The following is a 20,689-nucleotide window of genomic DNA, read 5'->3' on the forward strand; positions in this document are numbered from 1 at the left end:
TCCATTGTCCATCAGGGCTCGGATGTCATCGGTGGCGGCGATGAGGGCGGTCTCGGTGCTGTGATTGGCTCGGAAGCCGGACTGTGAGGGGTCGAGGGATCCGTTCGTCTCGAGGAAGGCGGCCATCTGCTTGTTGACGGTCTTCTCGATGACTTTGGCTGGAAACGGGAGGAGCGAGATGGGGCGGTAGTTCTTGAGTTCGGTGGGGTCCGCTGTTGGTTTCTTGAGTAGAGCGCTGAGTTCGGCGTGTTTCCAGCTCTCAGGGAAGGTGGCGGTGTCAAAGGATGTGTTGATGATGTCTCGCAGGTGGGGTTCGATGACAGCGTCGGCCTTGTTGAAGACGTGGTGAGGGCAGGGGTCGGTCGGTGATCCGGAGTGGATGGAGTTCATCGTGCGGATGGTGTCTTCGGTGCTGATCGGGGTCCAGGCGTGGAGGGTGGTGGTGGGGGGTGGTTGTTCGGTCATGGTGTGCGTTGGTTGGTTGTTGAAGCTGTTGTGTTTGTCCGCGATCTTGTTGTGGAAGTATGAAGCGAGGGAGTTGCAGAGGTCTTGCGATGGGGTGATGTCATTGTTTCCTGCGCTGGGGTTGGAAAGCTCTTTCACGATGTTGAAGAGTTCCTTGCAGTTGTGTGCGTTGTTGTCCAACCGGTCCTTGAATGCTGTTTTCTTGGCGGCGCGGATCAGCTGGTGGTGCTTCCGGGTGGCAAGCTTGAAGGAGGTCCTGTTGTCCGGTGTAGGTTCCCTTCTCCAGACTTTCTCGAGGGCTTGGCAGTTCTTCTTGGAGCTCTTGAGTTCGTCAGTGAACCACGGGGCTTTCTTGCTGCCGGGTCTGCTGGGCGGGGTCCTCAGCGGGGCGAGCTCGTCCGCGCAGATGCTGATCCACTTCGTGAGGTTGTCGGCGGCCTGGCTGGGGTTCGCTGAGCTGGCAGGAGGGTGCTGGCTCAGGGAGGTGGCGAGCTGGTCTGCTGTGATCTTGTTCCAGCTTCTGCGGGCGGCCTGTTTCTGGTGGTGGTGGGTCGTCGTTCTCTTGAAGGTGAAGTGGACGCAGCTGTGGTCCGTCCACTGAAGCTCTGTGAGTGGCTGAAGTCGATGTCTGTGCTGGAAGAGAAGATTGCGTCGAGTGTGTGTCCGGCGAGGTGGGTGGGGGTGGACACCAGTTGCTTGAGTCCAAGATTGGCGAGGTTGTCGAGCAGGGTGCTGGTGTTGCGGTCGTTGCTGTTCTCATTGTTTCACTCCCATCCATTTTTGTCCATAGTGTCAACTAACTTGGGTAATAGACACCAGTACACGCCCATCATTTCGTGACCCACTTACCCCAATTGAATACCCCTAACTGAAACTGGCCCACAGTGGCCTTTTCTCAACCTTTTACCCCGATCAGGACCGTGTTGGAATTATCACTTGTTCCCCGGTGGGTGTGGACCTTTGTTTTCCTTTATTACCACGTATGTTATAGTTCCCATGGTGTTTTATTTTTAGCCTTGATTATATTCTTCTTATTCTATCCTTTTACAGATACCGCACTTTTGAGATATATTCAGGTATTTCCTGCAAGTTAACCTTCTACAGTTTACCTCCCCTTGCTCGGCTCATTACCCCCTTTCCGCTCTACTTTTCCCTTTCTCTTTTTCAGGTGCGCTCTCACCTACACATGTTTATTCTTTTTGGAAGTATTTTGCGCAACAGTCTGGAACTTGTTTAATTTATTTCTTTCCTAGGCCATCTTTACTAAAACTTGACATTTATTACAGTTTATAGACCATCCCATCAAGTTCCAAAATATATTTACTGTTTACATTAATGCAGCAAGAATGTGCGTCACCACTGTTTATCTTGTCTCCGGCTTTATTTTTACAGGTCACTTCAGTCACTTGTTGGCATCTATATAATAATTTCTCAAATTTAGTGGCAAACCAATTATTGCAGGTGTTTTTCCGTAACCGAATTTTGGATTATCTATGGTCAACACCCACTTTCATGTCACTCACTTGTTTCTGCTTTTCAGGAATTAATTTCCACTTACAGTATTTCCATGAACAGTGTGACATTGTGAACCAGTCTTGTTTTTTATTGCAGTTTCTCTTTTCCTTTATCCTACCCACTATGTCCCGTTTCTCTGCTTCCCCATGGATTCCCCTTACCCTTTTTTCTACATATTTTGAAATATTATTGTTTCAGAGCTGGGCATAGATGCTACTCACACGCACTATGGTTACTATCCTGCTATAAGATGATTGTTACATATTTTGTCATTCACTTATTCTTATAGGGTTTCCACTCACCTGGAGGTGCAATTTTCCTGCCACATTATTAGTCGGTTTCGGCTAAACGCTTCTATATTAATTTTACCATATACTGTACCTTTTTTTGATGTATCACCCCCAGCCCTGAAGAGTCACGGGTAACTACCCGTCTGACGAAATACGCGCTGGCTGTTTTTTTCTTTGGATCTCCTCTGAAAGGAGGACCACAATCACATATAAAACCAAAATAATCAACTATTGTTTGTTAAACTTGTCTCCTTACTCTTGTTCTTTCATTACAAAAGACTTTGATATTCGCACAATACATGTGTCGCAATAATTAACTTCACATGTACTGCTCTGGACTTTGCGTTTACAGTTTACAGGGTGGGTCTTGACTCACTCTTTCTCAGGGGTTTTGGGTTCCCTCTGACCAAGTAGCGCTGTTCTTATTTTTGTACCCTTTCTATTCTCACCGCTACCTGATGTGCGCCAATTTTTCTGAAAACTAAAACCCACGCAGAAATCTTGGACCGGCGGTTATGCCGCGGTCCTGGCAGTTGGTCTTTTCCCGCTACCATGGCGGTCGGGGTGACTTTCCGCCTGCCAGCCTAATAGACTTCTAACTGTTCGGAAAGCTGTACTGTTAAAGAAGGCACGATTGCTGATGTATGTAATGAGCAATAAGCTTGTGGAAAGAATGCATTCTTGAAATCTAAAATTAAACTGTGCTCATTGCTGATATCTTATAAGTAAAAACAACTGTTAATATTTTATAGGTAATCAAGCAGGTCTTGAAGGTGGGGCTAACCAGCAGGGATGGCTATTGTGGGTCCAACAAGGATCTATTACATAATATCTAAACAACAAATATCGACCTACATAAATATCGAGTCCTAAATCTCGATCTTAAAAATAGTGTTGCCCTATACTTATAAAGGTAAGTACAATAATATTGAGAAAAAAATATTGTTTAAGACTAATATCGAATAAATATATACAAAAATATTGTTTTTTAGAATATATATAGTTAAAATAGTAAATAATAAATATCTTTACATGTAACATTTAAATATTTTAAATTAATATGTTTAAATAATATTTTAAACTATATATAAATATGTACTTATGTAAACAAACACATATACATATATGCATGTATGTTTATGTACACACATATATAATGTAAAACTAATATTGAAACTATTTATTTTAATTTACATTATACTTTTCAATTTTTTTAAATTTGACATCATGTCAAGTATGTATATATCAATATACATACATATATATCAATACAAAAAGATAAAAAACATTAGCAAATAAACTGCAAAAAATTAAAAAACTTGCCAATTTAATTATACAGAAAAGAAGTAAACAAAAGAAAAAAACATGTTCAACTAAAATATTTTACAAATTATAAACATTTCTATATACAAAAATGTACAATTTATTACTCAAACACATGATAATAATATATATTTAAACAATATTAACAAAACTATTAAGTTATAGGAATAAAAATGTTACTATTCCCACTCAAGACTGTGCAACAGTAGGGAAAGTATTGGAATGCAGAGTGGTAAAAATGACTATTCCACCTCCAGGTGCTACAACGCTGGGGAAATCTCTACGGAAGGGTAAAATTTACTATTCTCACTCCAGTCTGTGCAGCAGTAGGGAAAGTACGTCACTTCAAACACATTCCATATTTTAAAACATTTATTAATTGAAGAAAAATATAAAAATCTTAATATAAAAATTATATATATATATATATATATATATTCACATATTTATATATGTATATATATGCATTTAAAACAATTTAACAATTTACATAATTATATATTTGTAATTAATGAATATCAAATATACAATTATATTAATTAATTATTTAATTAAATTCCCATTCTATATAGCAACACAGATTTAAAATATAATTAAAATGAAAAATCCTAACACAATTAAGGTAATAAGTAATAACAAAAAATAATTAATAATAATTTAATAATTAATTGTTAAATATTTAGACTTGAATTACTTCCAACTGACAAACACAACTCACAGCTAATATATAAAATACAAAACTATGTATTAAACAATAGACATAATTTTAAATAAATTGCATATTTTAATTGAAATTAATAATTAATTGATATTTAATATTTATTCAATTAATGTCTGCTTTGTAGATGGATTTACTTCTTAGACAATCAAATCCAATAGTTGACTTATTATAGGCTAGCTTATAATAGATAGTGTTGCCTCATAGTGCTTGCTGTGATGTTGAGACTTTTGCAAGAATACAAAACGTGTTAAATATTGTGAAACTATTTTAATTTTATGGCATTCACTTTGATTGTGGTGAACTGAACTTCAGTCTTGGGTGTGCCTAAGTACAAACGGATTCTGTTTTGAGAGAGGGCAGCTTAAATAGATTTGAGGATACCATTTAGTAGGTTGAAAAGCGTAATTGTCTATTGAGTCACTTGTTCATGTCAGGCTAATGAGTCCTCACTTAAATGTGTTGATGGGAAATCCTTGAATGATTAGTACTAATGAGTGTTGCATTTCGATTGCCCACTATTCATGATTTATCTATGGAGGATGATGAATGAGATGGAGGAGTTGTCAAAAGCCAAGACTGACACATAATTCAAATGCAAAGGAATACAAACAATAAACATTTACTAAAGCACACAAGGTCTTTTGGTATACTGTCATTGTATATCTTTTTAATTCCGACACTGAAAAACGGTTACTGTTATTACCTTGAGGCCACTCTGAAGTATTTTTGAATGAAGTAACATATGATGCCAAGAGGCGCCAGGGAAATCAGAAACACTGGTGTAACGTAGGAAATAACAGCCAAAGCAGAAAAGCACAGCAAGGTGGAACGACTCAAACATTCCAGTGTAGCAGGGATATGCTGAAAACAGAAACGAAAAAAATGTAAAGTTAGCTCTTCTTTTCTTTTTTGCATTTGTAAACCAAAATGTATGCATAAGAAAAATAAAAATTAAAAACATACAACACTGCTGTCCTGCCCAAAAAGAGGGTGGAGCCATGGCTGCGCCATCCTGGTGGAAGACCACCTGTGCTGTTTGTAGATCTGCCTGGCAGGGATCTCTGTGCAGTGAAGGGAGCTTCCATAGATCCTGTAACAGCACTAAAGATTTGCCTGCTAGGTACCATGTTTGAAGCACCTCTTGGTAAACCTTTTATCTTTAGAGAAAACCAGCTCCTAAAGCAGGAGTTTATTTTCTCTAAACTCAAAAGGCGCAAGTGTGCAGCGAGTTTTCTCCCTGCTCATGGAGGCCATGCTTCATTTCCCCTTCCTGTGTCCTCCATGCATTGCGAGGCAGATGCTTTCAAAGAAAATGAGTGACAGTATCCCCACCCTCAATAGGGTAGAATGGCCATCATTGTAGCCATACAGCGTCTTGGTTGATGGGTGGCCAGGTGAGTGGTTTACACTGACAAACCCAGCACAGGCTCTGACATTGTGCACCATCGATTTACAGCAGGTGTGCTGCTCTGCCAAACTCCGCATAAACAACTCAGTGCATTTAGCATTCAGCATTTGCCCTACATGCAAAATTAAACAGTTAGAGAGAACATCACACTTTTTTAGGTCTCAGCTAGACAGTGTACAATTGGTCTAGATGAGGCATGTTGTATATACTGTGTGGGCTTTTAGCCCACCCATAGTCTTCCCATTTGATGAATCTATCAACCCTCTCCTATTCCTTCTCTCCATCTGTCCATGGCATGCATGGGTTATGCCTCTTTTTGTGTTTAGCCCTCCCCGAGAGCATGAACCACTTACTACTATCCACCCGCTACTCCCATTTTAGCAACTGTTTTAGGAATTACTATTTTATTTGAATTTGAGCACTTCACATAAGCACTCATGTTTACACTAGCTCCGAACGATGTTTCTATAAACAGGTTTGTAAATCTTGTTCTTATATTGTCACATTTGCTTTGCATTCAAATACTGAGTGCAAATGACGGACATTGTTTTCCAAGGGCACCTGTTTCCTCCCCTAACACCTACCTTCTTCACTGCTTGACCGATCCACGCTTGTCTTTTTGTTGTAGCACTCCATGAGTGCTTCTGTTTTTACAAGCTTCGTCTCACACTAAGGTCAAAGCATGAGGAGCTGAGGCAGCTCCAGGTCCTTCTATGTTAGTAGATGAGATGGTTAAACTGGGCAAAATTCTGGTTTAGGTGTCTGCGTCACATTGAATACTTATATTAGTTAATGGTTATTTAAGTGTGTGCTCTGGCGGGGGATTTTACAGGAACGGTCATGGCTTGTTTTTCACAAGTACCCCCCGCCCCTCAGTTGGCGTCACCTCTGCTCCAGTTGCATAGTGGCACAATGTACTGTTGCTCCATTTCCGCCGGGCAGAGTTGTACTGGGTTACATTTTGTGCACTTAAAATTAGGGTGGTCTCCATGGTGTACACAGTCCATTTGAGCCAAATGGGGCGATCGTAGTGGTATTTTCACCTATCAACAACGCGTAGCAACTGTGGGCAGCCATGTTTGGTTTGGAGGCTTAATGGAGACCCCATCTTAGTTAAAGTTGCGGTATGAAGTTGGCACCAATCTTTGAATGTATTGGGTTACAATGTATTTCATAGTACAAAAGTACTGTCAATTCTCTTCTGCATTTGAGGTTGGACTTGTGCGCTGTTACGTGAAAAATAGTATAGGCGTTATAACTTCTGGGTACATTAACATGAACCATTTTCTTCAGCATTGGTTATCATGATGATTCACTAGTTCAAACTAGGTAACGCCCTCTCCATGCCCTTTTGTGGGAGCTTTTTACTCAAGTCATTGCCCTTGATGTTTCTCATTTTATAATGATTCTGCACTTCAATAAGCATGCCTACTTCATTTAGCCTGTGGGCGTAAGCTGCGGCTGGAGGTTCACCTTCAATGAACGTGTTCTGAGAAATAATGCCCTGGGGCTCCCTTTCTGGGAAGTCTGCCATGGGAGCAATGTTGTCAAGAGTACAGCTTTTTCTTTATTCCTTTGTCTACATTCTTTGTTTCTGGAGCAATAAGGTTCTTGTTGTCACTGTCGCGGATTGTGCTAAAATGCTTTCATTATATGGAATTTAATGTTGATAGGCTGACAAGTGCAGTAAATGTTTGCATGTTCTTGCTAAGGCTCTCCTATGTGTCAGTCCTTGCTTGTCCTGTTCGCAATGCATAGCCTCCTCTGGGACTCGGGGGATATAGCTGTCACACACTGCCATGGTACCTTTAAGGATATTTAATTATAAACCAAAATCTCATTTTCGATTGCTATTCAATATTGCCATTGATTTATTAACTCTGTTACTAAGTTATTATGACCGTGAAATGCAGAGCAATGCTCTTGGTATTAGGGCAATTTAAAAAAAAGTATCATTATATCACAATGTGGAGTAACTATTTATGTATGGTAGCCCGGATGGCGAAAAGGGGACGGTTTTCATCAAGAGTGTGGAACTTTAGCAGTTCGACTTGTAACTCTGCCAGTGCTACATTTTCTCTTATGATTGTGAAGGCACTATTGCATTTCCTCACATGGGGCGACAGACATATAGATTTCCTGCGTACGTGGCTGCATTTTCTCTAGACATAACGGAACGTGCATGGGTTTTAAATGTGTTGCTACTAGAATTTTACTCTGCGATTGAGGACATTTATATGCTTAAACATGTTATTTTAAACTTAAGTACTCTGATTAAGCATTTCAGACCGTCTGGTGCTCTTTCATTTATACAGAGTATTTTCTTTTTCCTTCGGTTCCATTATATAAATTAACAATTTTATTTACAACTTAAGCTGGCTGTTCTTGCGCATTTAATCTTTCTTTTTGCCCAGTAGAACCACATAAAGATGCCCTAATTGTCTTGCAAAGTGCCTAGGTGTTGGTACTGGTACTTTCTTGTTGGCTGTTGCGGTGCCCAAGCCAGGCAGAGTCTAGCACTTTTGTAAGGGTTAGGTGATTGCACTCACTGTATAACCTGCACTCACCCTTGGGTAGCGTGGCACTGAGCAGTCAGGGTTATCACAGAGGCAATGTGTAAAACATTGGCACAGCACTCTTACACAATAAACACACTAAGCTTCATAAAAGAGACTTCACACTAGATGTATGTAAATAAAGATTGTATTCGATACACACATTGCTAAACACAAAATGACATCATTTATTTCCGGGCATAAATCACACTTGGAAATATTACTAGCAGTACAAGGCCCAGCAGTATTAAAATGAAATCAGTCATATGCCCACTTGGTAAAAATCCTAATTTACCCCAGGGCCTTATTCAGTGTGATACGTTGTCAGATCTAGCCCACCCTGGAAAATAACACAATTCAAAGCCACACATTTCTAGGGCTCACCCCAGGTCACAGCAATATCAGGAAGGAGTACACAAAGAAATTTGTGGCCGCACGGGTAAAAACAATGTCAAAATAGAGTATTTGTTAGGTAATGAAACAAACCAGTAAAGCTATTGTCATGCAGCACACACTGTCGCACTCACACAGCACCGTAACGTGGTGAAACAGAAGTCGTCAAGTCAATATGAAGCTCATTTGCACACACACACTCTGTGCAGTAACACGGTGCAAATTATATTAAGCAAGTCAGTTGATGATATGGATGCAGACCCCATGGCACAATCTCTTCCACATATCTCAGTCCCCCCACTGCTCTGCAAACAGGTTAGAGTAAAAATAAACACAGCTTGCTATACCGGAGTTACACTTAGGGCTGTATGTATCAAGATATCGTTTTGCGATTTCTAAATAGCGATTTTTTGCGAATCGCTATTTAGAAATCGCAAAACGGTATGTATGTACAAAATCGCTATTTTTTAGCAATTCCTTATCATTCTTAATTTGCGAATTCGCAATTTGCAAAATCGCAAATAAAGAATGATTTCCAAAGCATTCCTATGGGCCAGGAGGCCCATATGAATGAGGGTGCAATAATTCTCAAATTGCAAATTCGCAATTTGCTAATCGCAATTTGAGAATTATTACAAGGGTGCAGGGGTGTCTCAAAGACACACTGCTGCACCCCTCAAATCTACATGTGTGTGCATGTGGCACACATACATGCCCTATGGGCATGTATGTGTGTCACATACCACCCTCACAAATGCCAAATAGGCCATTATTAAGAGAAATCGCAAATTACCACCAACTACAAGTTGGTGGTAAATTGCGATTCCTTAACACAAATTTGCACTTCAAAAATGTATCATACATATCATTTAAGGAATCGCAAAATTTGTGATTCCTTAAATGCTATGGCAAAATAAGGAATTGCAAATTATTGCGATTCCTTAAATTGCGATTGTATGATACATTGGAAATAATGCAAAAAGTCAGTTTGCGAATCGAAAAGGCCGAAATTCTGCATATTTCGGCCTTTGCGATTCACAAACGGCTTCATACATATGGCCCTTAGTCAGGGGCCCAGGTGAGGGGGCTGTAGAAACTATCGGGGTAACCAGGAAACAGTCAAAAAGCAGGGGGGGGTGATCGCCAACTTTATGTGGAGCAGAGATAGGCTAGACTGTCCCAGTTCAATCAAGAGGTCGCTCAATTTGCTTCCCAGCACCAGCACAGTTCTGCACAGTGCAGGGCGGGTGACGCAGTTACTCGATCTACTTTCAATCGCTCTCGGAAGTGTTCCTCAACCCAGTCACATACTTTCACCACCCAGACCCGATCCGGGCGATACTACCTGGCAACATGGAGTCGCCGGGCTGGGTGATGAGAGGACAGTTGGTTAGCCACACTGAGGGCAAGGTAGAATACTAAATGAATGGGGGTGCAGCTGACCCGGCACCCCACGGGAAGTGATGCACAAAGTCTGGTGCTCTTTGATCCAAGTTGCACCATACAATCCAGTCGCAATGAACCATGAGTCACATTCTCCATGCCTCCCTGGAAAGAATTGGCTTTTGTAGTTTGGTTTGCCCTGTTCCCATCATGCACTGGGACAGGAACAGACTAATTTGCATACAGCCAGGTTCTGAAACTGGGATGGTGCAGTGAGCTAAAAAACGGTGTTGGATCTAGCCCTGATCTCTTGACTGGGTGAGAGCTTTCTGCTTAATTCAGAGACTCTGTCCCTCACCACCCCTTGTTGTAAATATCCCTGGAAATGAGGCACAACGTCTGGTGCGCGATGATACGAGTCACACCAGTCAATACAGCCACAATGATCCAAAAGTTGGGTTCTCCCTACCTCTCTGGAAAGAGGCATAAGGTCTGGTGTGTGATGATCTGAGTCACACCAGACAATCCAGTCCTAATCAAACTAAAGTCTGGTTCACCATTCCTCCCTGGAAATACGGCACAATATCTGGTGTGTAATGATATGTGTTGCACCAGACAATCCGATCACAATCAACCCATGGTCGAGTTTGGCGTACCTCCCTGGAATGAGGCACAACATCTGGCGAGTGATGATACGAGTCACACCAGAAAATCCATTTACCATCCACCCACAGTCTTGTTCGCTGTACCTCCCTGAAATGAGGCATAAAGTCGGCTGCACGATGATCTGAATCGCACCTGACAATCAGGTCCCACACACAGTCACAAGTTCAGTAGTGCTGCACGAGGTAGAATGAGGCATTACTACGGATGCGCCCTTCTTCTGAGGGTAGCAACCAGTAAATCAGACACTGCACGCAATGAGCATGCAGTTGGCGCATCGTACAATAGAGATGCAGCACAGACGACAAAGCTGGCCATGCTGAGTCCCACAATCAGTGAATCTGCTCACCACCAATGAGATGCCTATGTGTGCTGAGGCCCCACGAAGCAGGGGCCACACTACTTAGATGCAGGCACGGTTTGGGGTCTTTGCACAAGGCAATCCAGTCTCCAGACAAACTACTTAGTGCCAAGCTCACACCAAGCTGCTGTCAGGACCCGGTAGATAAAGCAGGCACTTGAGAGGGCACCACTCTCCAGGTGAAACATGTAGATGGTGTAGGGCCCTCACGAGAGTTCTTTGATGTCCCTGAGACCTCCACAAAGAACAGGGGGCAAGCCAACAAGCCCATGGAGAGCACATTTCAGGCAGTGCAATTTATGGAATTGGCGTTACCCAGAGTAAAGATATAAACTGCACTGCCTGTTCTTTACATGATATGTTGTTTTTCAGGCCCTCTGCAGTTAACTAGCTTTTTTATGTAGTTAAGGTGATCACAACATAACAGTTGCATGCTGTTTCTCCTTATACAGTGTATATATGTATCCGGGGACCACCCAATAATTTAATTCAATTTTACCTTTATAGATTCCGCTTGCTAACACTCCCATGGTCCTGATGATGATCTCTAATATATGAGATCGAAACACTCTTGACTTCCTACAACATAGAAACTCAATTTATTGTAAAAAAATTGGTTCTTAGGAGGTTCTTCTTTTTGTTGTCAATGCGATGTACATATTTTAATAGTCACTTCCACTTGTCACCACACTTTTACTGTCACTTTGTGTGAGCACCTGAACTATATCTAATATGTTATTACAATAAATGTATGTCATTCAAACCTTTCCTGGTCCCTGCTGAAATACTTCCCTTGTTGTTTTTCCTGGCATAAATTCCCTCTATGCCCACCTAAATATAGGCATATTGTTTAAGAATAACCTTTGCGCAACTCGCGCATTGGACCTCTTTGGCCAAATAGAAACCACTGCCTTTTAAATATATATAGTTACCCCTGGTTCTAGTATTGGAGTTCCCTTGTTTTCTTTTGACATACTTTCTAAAAGTGGCATTTCTCAGCTAGTAATGATAAATCCACCTTTACCACAAGGGAGGATTTGTCATTGTGAATCCAATGATAGTAAACAACATGAGGCTGCTCCACTGTAAGCCACTACTTCAGCTTAAATTAATCTCAGCCATTCTCACATGTTGACCTTTGAGGAGAGCAAACCTCAAAGACAGTGAAAACACACATGGGGTTCTTTGCTACTGGGGCAGGGAACATACATGTGTACCTGCCTTGCCTTACATCTATTACTAGCTCCACCCCCCAGGGGGCACCCTAGGGATGCTCAAATGTTTGTGAAAGGCACCCTCAGCCTTGGCCAATGATTTGAAAAGGCCAACCTGAGCATAAGTGTAATTGAACACACACAGGCCTGCAATGGCAGGCTTGAGGCATACTTGAAAACACCATGAGGCTACTCCCTGCTGTAAGCTAAAACTGTAGTTTAAAAATCATTCAGCACTTCCTGCATGTTGACCGATGGGAAGAGCTGACCTCCTAGGTAGGGAAACCTCACATGGGGATTCTTCACTACCTGGGCATGGGACACACATGTATACCTGCCCTAGCTTTTCCTACCCACTTGCACCCCCTCTGGGCTTACCCTAGGGGTGTCCTGTGGTAGTGGCAAATGGTTAAGAATGCCAACCTGAGCATAAGCGCAACTGCGCACATACAGGTCTGCAATGGCAGGCTTGAGAGACATGTTTGAAAGGCTATCCCTGTGCGTGGCACAATCAGTGCTGCGGCCCACTAGTAGCCAGTGCAGTGCCTAACCTAGGTATGTGGTATACCTCTTTACAGGGTACTTACAGGTACAGCACCTAAACCAGGTAAGCACCACTTCCTACCATATGTAGGAAGGGTGTGCATGCTTTCATACTGCATTACAGTGGGAAAGTGCCCAGAGATATAAGACCATGAAAAAAGAATCAGCAAAAACTAGAAGAAAGAAAGCAAAATGTTTTAGGGAAATCCCCTAAGAAGGGTCATGTTCAACACTAGAGGGGATATTTACAATGAAATTGTGCAGCACAACCCCTAAATAAATGTTAATGTGCCAAGCTGCATCATTTAAAAAACGCAGAGATGCGTCTATTTACAGGAATATGGCATACCCCTGTGCTCTCACCTGCGCAGTCGCTAAAACAGCAAAAGTGCACCTATGCAGGCATCCATGCACCGTGGCACAAGGGTGCCTGCATTGCTGGGATGATTGTGTTCTGCTCCTTCTGTGAGTGTGCTGCAAAATGCAGCACACATAGAAAAAGCAATAAACGAGGATAAATAAATGTATTTATCCTCATAGTGCCTCTTTAATACATCCCCTTGAAAGATGCTGCCTCAGATTTACTAAACCTTGTAAATCTGGGGCAGCGTCAAAAAGCAGTGGGTGATTTGTGGAACACTCACAGCGACACCCATGAAATGCCCCTTTAACGCCTAATACTGCGGGAAAGAGGCCTTATTTACAAGGCTGTGTAAAGCCACACAAAGTGGCTGTGTGTCCGTGTAAAAACGGCCAGCACACAGCGCCACCAGAGCTTGTAAATATGCTCCTAGGTCTTTTGTTCTCCAGTTTATGGTTTTCCTCACACCCGCACCAGTGAAAGGTATGCCCAAGAAACGGTGGCCTAGTGGTCCAACTACCTTCCATGGAATCAGAGCCCCAGGTTCAAATACCTGCCTCGACACTAGAATGCTTGACTCTGGTCAAGTAACTCTATCTGCTTCTGTGTAAAATTATATTTACCTATATAGCCTCACAAAGTAAAACTCATGTCTTTTATTTTACTACTTCGTACAAAAATCTTTTTGGGTAATCATATGCCTGACATATCATGTCACTGCTTTACAAGCATGCAAACAAATGTTGTTCTGTTTGTTATGCACCCACGTTCAAAGCTAATTTCACTCTCCATCTGTTGTGGTAATTTCTTTGTATTTGCAATGGTCAATCCTGCATCCTCCCAGCTGGCCTACCTTAATCTTTCCTCACCTCCTTAGCTATCGCCTGCTTTAGGATGGCCTTGCAGTTATGGGAGTGCCTACACACAGTCACCTAATACATTACCCTCCTCCCCCTGGAACTGGTGGTAGATACCTTAAACTGCAGCAAAAGGCCTAATGTTAAAAGCCATTTGAAGGGCACCCCTGTACTCGGTCTCATCCTGGATTTACCGGTTTCTTTCACTGTTTATAATTCTTGTCAAGCAGATTGCATCTTTTGTACATTTATGAAGGGTTTGTCTCCTGGTTTAACAACTCTTTGGCCTTTGCTGGAGCCCGGCTGACTACATAGGAATTTACGTCTAGCAGAGAAGGATTAGTTACTTACCTGTAATCCTAGTTCTCTTCCAGGGGTATCCTCATCAAAGTCATAGGCACTAGAAAACATATATGTATCTCCAGTAGGTATATATAGTTAGGATTTTTTTCCTATGGGATTTCTGAAAATTCTATGTCGAATAACTTTGGCGTTTGTGGACGGAATTCGCTGAAATTTTCAGGAAAATGGCACATTTTATTTCTGAGCAACCCCTGAAAATTTGGGGGGGTTTCGTCAAGGGGGGACCGAGAAAAAAAGGGGGTCCCAAAACGCGTTTTTCCCATTCATTTTTCCATAGGGCGGTTGGAATCACTTTTAGCTCGAACGGCTGAATGTATTTATACGAAACTTGGCAAAATTGTAGATTTGGTTTGCCCGACATGCCTTTGCTATGTCTCAATATATGTGCTCCAGTGGATTTTGAGAAATTAACATTTGAAAAAACAGATATATCTGTGACAGCGTCCCGGTTAGCGCCCCGGTTCGCATACCTGACGCGTAACGGAACTTCGTGAGGAGAAGCGGATTGGCTCCCCGGTGACTGTCAACATTCTAAACAGTCCGGAGCGGCCGCCATCTTGTGTCTCAGTAGGATCGAGACACAAGAGGTGGAAAAAACAAAGTGGGAAATGAGCATAAGGGGGCAGAGTACATCCTCCCTGACCCCCTAGGTTTGATGAGGGGGCTTTAAAAGGGCCCCGTGGGGCAAAAAAATTATAATTTTATTATCGTTTTTTTTGCGGGGGAGCGCCCGGTACGCGCACCGGGAAGCGGTCCGGGGAGCGTAATATACGGAAAAAAGAATGAAAGAATGTTCAAATATTGTATGTTTATTGATTGTTCTTTTTGTTGTATTTTTGTTGTATTTTTTTTATTTAAGTACCAACATGTAGGTACCAATGCAGAGTCTAAAAATAAATATACACTGTTTTCTTTGGAGATATCTTGCATGTTGTTTCAGAAGTTATTGTGGTATATGGAATTTATAGCATAGTCTGTGAGGAAAGCAGAAAGAACATGGAGGCAGGAGATGATAAAGAGATGTTAAATACACATTGTAGATAATATAGTGGGAGAAAGGAAGTAACTATGAGCAAACTTACTATGTAACACAAAAAAAGTTGCACAGTATATTTTAAATCTCAGTTTATATTTTATCTTTTTGGGTACTATTTCATAATTTTCATATTAAAAAGAATAATGTCTCAAACAATTTTAAGTTTTAAAATTTAAATTTATTGTTCTGATTTTTCATAATCTAAGAGAATTTGTAGCATTAAATCATCAGGAATGTCCTCCTTTTCATTCCAAGAATCACATTCACATTCTTCAGCACATTTAATTAATTCTTCGTCTAATGTGTCATCCAAAAAGTCAATTTCTTCATTTTCTTCCTTTGGATTGTTTTCAATCTTAATTTGATTATTTTCCTTCTGTTGTGCTTCCATTTTCTTGCTGTAAATTGCATTAAAAAAATATATCAGTGGAGATAGGGCACTGTTGGGTTTAAGTTCACACAGGTGCTTGTGAGTTTCTAACAGTGAAGTAATCTTTGGGCAGTGCATGGTTTCAGGCAGGAAGTAAAACTATTAAAAAGTGCCTGTGATGAAGCCTAAGTAAATTCATAATTATACCACAGAAGCCTAACTCAATCAATAATTTTAATAATTAAGTCTTTCTCAATGACTAACTCTTATAGAGGGACAGTATGTAACTATCTGAAAACGTTTTCCTTATTTAATTTAAAGTGCATAACATAGTTCTCCTTTCAAATTTTTAAAATTATATCTTACCTTTGAAAAATAAGTTAAAGTTCACAGTCAAAATGCTCTTGAAATGTACTTCAGGAAGTAGTAGTCAAAATGGCTGTGTTTCTCTCTCTTTCTTTATATATATTCAGGTACATAACCAATCAAATGTCATGAAATAATAGTAGAAAATGAAAGTAACATTTTAATTGGTTGTCAATTCTAACACTTCATATGTGTTTCTGTCATGTAATTTACCTCAGGATATTTAGTCAGTCCTACAGCATAATTTTCTCAATGGAATGCCATCAAATTTGGGTAAATGGTAGGGACTGCTATGTAGTAGGGCCTATTCTATATTTGATGAAAGTGTCTCCAGTGGTTTTTCTGTAAATTACTTTCCCACCTTTTTTTAGCGAGCGCTCATCGGTGCGCGCACCGGTACGCGCACCGGTAGGGTTACGGGAGTCCTCCGTTTTGTGTATCGGTAGAATTGAGACACAAGATGGAGGGGAAACAATGTTCGGAATGGGCAGAAGGGGGCACGGTAGACACTTTGTGACCCTCTAGGTTTTCTGAGGGGGGCTTAGGACGCTCATATAGGCAAAAAAAATTTGAAAAATTTCGCGGGGGAGCGCCCGGTACGCGCACCGTTAAGCAAACCGGGGAGCGTACTTTGATGAAAAGTAGTGAAAAAAGTTAGAAAAAGATTAACGTTTAGAATGATCAGAGGTAGGGTAGCTCTGAAAAGAGCTATTGGGTTCTGTGGCTGATTTAGGTACCTACAAGTAGGTTCCAATGCACAGTTTTAAATCAGGAGGAATATTCTATTCCCCTCATCTGAGAAGTGCACACCATCTCCTCTGTAGATGTCTTGCATGTTGTAATGCAAGTTATTGTTGTATATTGAACCCATTCTAAAGTCTCTCATGTAAGCAGAAAGAGATTTATTCACATGTTTCCGTGCTTTCTCAAATTGTGGACAAAATTGGTTGGACCAGTTCGATTTCTGTCTTTGGCATATATTGGAATATACCAAGGCAGTTTGGGGAAAAAGTGTCATCAATTGATGAAAGGTGTCCTTTAAAAGTATTTCCAGACCAACCCCAGTCATAGTGCCCAAATCATTTCCACCACAGTGCACTATTAAGAGGTCAGGGTTTGGCAGATGCATAAAACAATTATAATTAAAACATATAAAATATAATTTTCATTTAAAAGAAGAATACATTTTACAGCTTTTGATATTTGCTATTAAAAACCATTGAAATTCACTGAAAAAACCATAGGTTATAGACCATATATATTTAGGAATTAGCATTTACAAAACCTTGAAAATTCACTGAAAAAACCATAGGTTATAGACCATATATAGTTAGGGATTAGCATTTACAAAACCTTATTTTACTCACACAAAACCATTGAAATTCGCATATATAGTTAGTTGTACTAACTATATATCGCGCACCCGCAATCCACTGCTGATGATGTCACATATTACATCATTCATGACATGGTCAGTGACATCACTGATGACATCACTGATGACATCTCAAATGGCATCACTGATGACATCACTGATGACATCTCAAATGACATCATTGATGACATCCCTGATGACATTTCATTTGACATTACTGATCACATCACTGATGATATTATTTATGTGATAATACAATGAATCTCTTCAGACTCTAATATAACCTTAGATACAATCAGTGTAAACAGACACTTTAGACTGTCACTCATCCATGGAGTTACTCACACACCTAGTCAGTCATGCCAAGAATCAATCACACCTCCATTTCCTCAACTATACAGTTATACACACCTTACTTATTCAAACATATTTACTCTCTTATACAATCCCTGATACAAGTTCACAATGATCCATACAGCCACTCACACATTTACTGGCTCTTATGCACAGTTATTAATATATGTCAACTCTCACATGTACTGTGTTTTACATATGTACTTACTTTGACATGTAGCACTGAGATATCCATTCAATCACCAATACACTCATGCACACAGTCAACCGCCCATACAGCTGTTTCCACATGCACTTTTGAACCCATACATCTAGTGAATCAACTGCTCACACATCTATGCATAGCCACCCACACACACACTCAGTCTCCCATACAAATACTTGGGCAACCAATCAATAACCCATATAGCCACTCATATAGCTACTGATCAACAGATGCATCAGCTTACACAACAACAGACATACTGATGCACACATTCAGACGGTTTAGTCACTAACCCATGCACTCAGTGAGACACATTTAATCACTCACTCATACAGTCAGTCACGCACCTCCAAAATCCTTCATCCAGACACTTATAAATCCACTCATTCTTCAATATGTAAGACATATTTTATCTTTACAGAAACATCCAGTCACTGGATGATGTCATCAGTGATGTCATCAGTGATGTCACTGACCATGTCATGAATAATGTAATATGTGACATCATCAGCAGTGGATTGCGGGTGCGCGGTATATAGTTAGTGCAACTAACTATATATGCGAATTTCAATGGTTTTGTGTGAGTAAAATAAGGTTTTGTAAATGCTAATCCCTAACTATATATGGTCTATAACCTATGGTTTTTTCAGTGAATATATATATATATATATATATATATATATATATATATATATATATATATATATAAAATGTATGTATATATATGTATGTATATATATATATATATATATATATATATATATATATATATATATATATATATATATATATATATATATATATATACATACATATATATACATACATTTTCACTCCAATTGTCCTGTAGCAGAGGGAGCACAATCCTGGCGGTGCTCACGTCGAGACCAGGGCAGTGTCTCGCTATTATTCCACACAAAAGAAAGATCGTGGCACACTTCTTGGTAGTTTTAAAGAGGATTTATTTCAGATCGTGATAACCTCCTATGCGTGTGGAACCGTAGTTCCTGTTCACAGCAGTGTTACACGATTGTCCCTTTTCCCTTTCTCTATTTATATTGCGGCACTTAATGCATGTTATGGTGCATTGTGGGCCACGTAGTGTGTATTTCTGATGTTGCAATAAAACTTTATTAGGCGACCATATTAACGCGCTTTATTACTCTCTTGGTGGTAACGTAATGCAACGGGGTTTGTTAGTTATTACATTACACTACACGCTATCCTTAGGTTAGATGATTAGCATATGTTCGATTAATGGGATCACCATGAATACAATGATCAATATCGCAGTAGCTATTATATTGATTGTGTAAGTAATATTTGATTAGTGTCTCTGGATATATCTAGGGGAGTGCCCTTGGCCCCCGCTGCGTGTTTACCCCCCTGTAATTTGCATGTTTTAATCATTCTCTATTCATGCTTTTGGGCCCCTAATAATGTCTCATTTACATGCACTCGTGTGTTTCAAGATACAATATCTGATGTTCACTACTAAAACATTATCCTAATGGAGGTCTTTACAGTATGTTCATATTTTTTTCAATTTGTGACATGTAATATCCTTGTTTTTCCTTTTTCCTTTTTTCTTTTTGCTTCCTTCTGCTTGCTTTTGTCTTTCGGTTTCTCCCAGTTTGCAGTTGCAGTCTTAGTTGGAAAAGGTAGACCGTTTGTATGTTATCGACAGTCTGTCTCCTATAGGTGGATGTACATCTCCCCATCTCCATATAAACCTCGCGGTTGCATTGTTATGAATCTCATTATTAGCTTAGACTCGAGTCTTCTCAGCTTCAGCATTCGGTTACTACCTCATTCATGTTGTGGAATGATTGCTAGGCCAAAATATTTGACATCTAACTATGTTTTTTCCTTGGTGAGTCGTGATGTGTTTGGCCATTGCATACGCGTGGTCCCCATTTTGGATTGCACGGGTGTGCTCCAATATCCGTTTCTTTAGGGCAAACACTGTATTCCTAATGTATGGTTTACCACAGCAGCACTGCAGCATGTGAACCACAAAGGATGACTCACAGGTTATGCTGTCCCTGATTTCAAATTTCTTTCCCAATGGGTCTTTGAGGTTTTTCATGTTGCGGCCTATTTTGCAGGCTTTGCACGTCAGCCAGTAAAACTACTAAGAGGTGTGCCACAATATTTTTTGTGTGTGGAATATATATATATATATATATCAGTGATGTCATGAGTGATGTCACTGACCATGTCATGAGTGATATAATATGCAATGTCATCAGCAGTGCATTGCGGGCGCATGAGTTATAATTAGCTGAACTAACTATAACGGGGGAATTTCAAAGGTTTTGTATGAGTGAAATGTTCAGCTAACTATAACATGTGTGAAACCTATGGTTTTTTCAGTGAATTTCTAAGGTTATTTAAATGCTAATTCCTAACTATAACGTGGCTGAAACCTATGGTTTTTTTCAGTGAATTTCAAAGGTTATGTAAATGATAATTTTTAAATGTATTAATTGTTATATTTTTTTATACTAATTTACTACATTGTTTTAAAGTATTTATTTTTAGATATTTTATTTTTTAAATGACATT

General features: G+C 40.2%; 1 protein-coding gene across 1 annotated transcript in view; it reads right to left on the minus strand.

Moving 5' to 3' along the window:
* ABCC8 (ATP binding cassette subfamily C member 8) overlaps positions 1-20,689 on the minus strand; it is a 1,237,886-nt gene that overhangs the window by 234,737 nt on the left and 982,460 nt on the right. The window contains exon 28 of the mRNA XM_086954145.1: positions 5,018-5,175. Within this exon, the coding sequence (XP_086810271.1) occupies positions 5,018-5,175 (158 nt within the window). The remainder of the gene's footprint in view (positions 1-5,017; positions 5,176-20,689) is intronic.

This window comes from Lissotriton vulgaris, chromosome 2_1, assembly GCF_964263255.1.
Source record: "Lissotriton vulgaris chromosome 2_1, aLisVul1.2, whole genome shotgun sequence".
NCBI classification, from domain to species: domain Eukaryota; kingdom Metazoa; phylum Chordata; class Amphibia; order Caudata; family Salamandridae; genus Lissotriton; species Lissotriton vulgaris.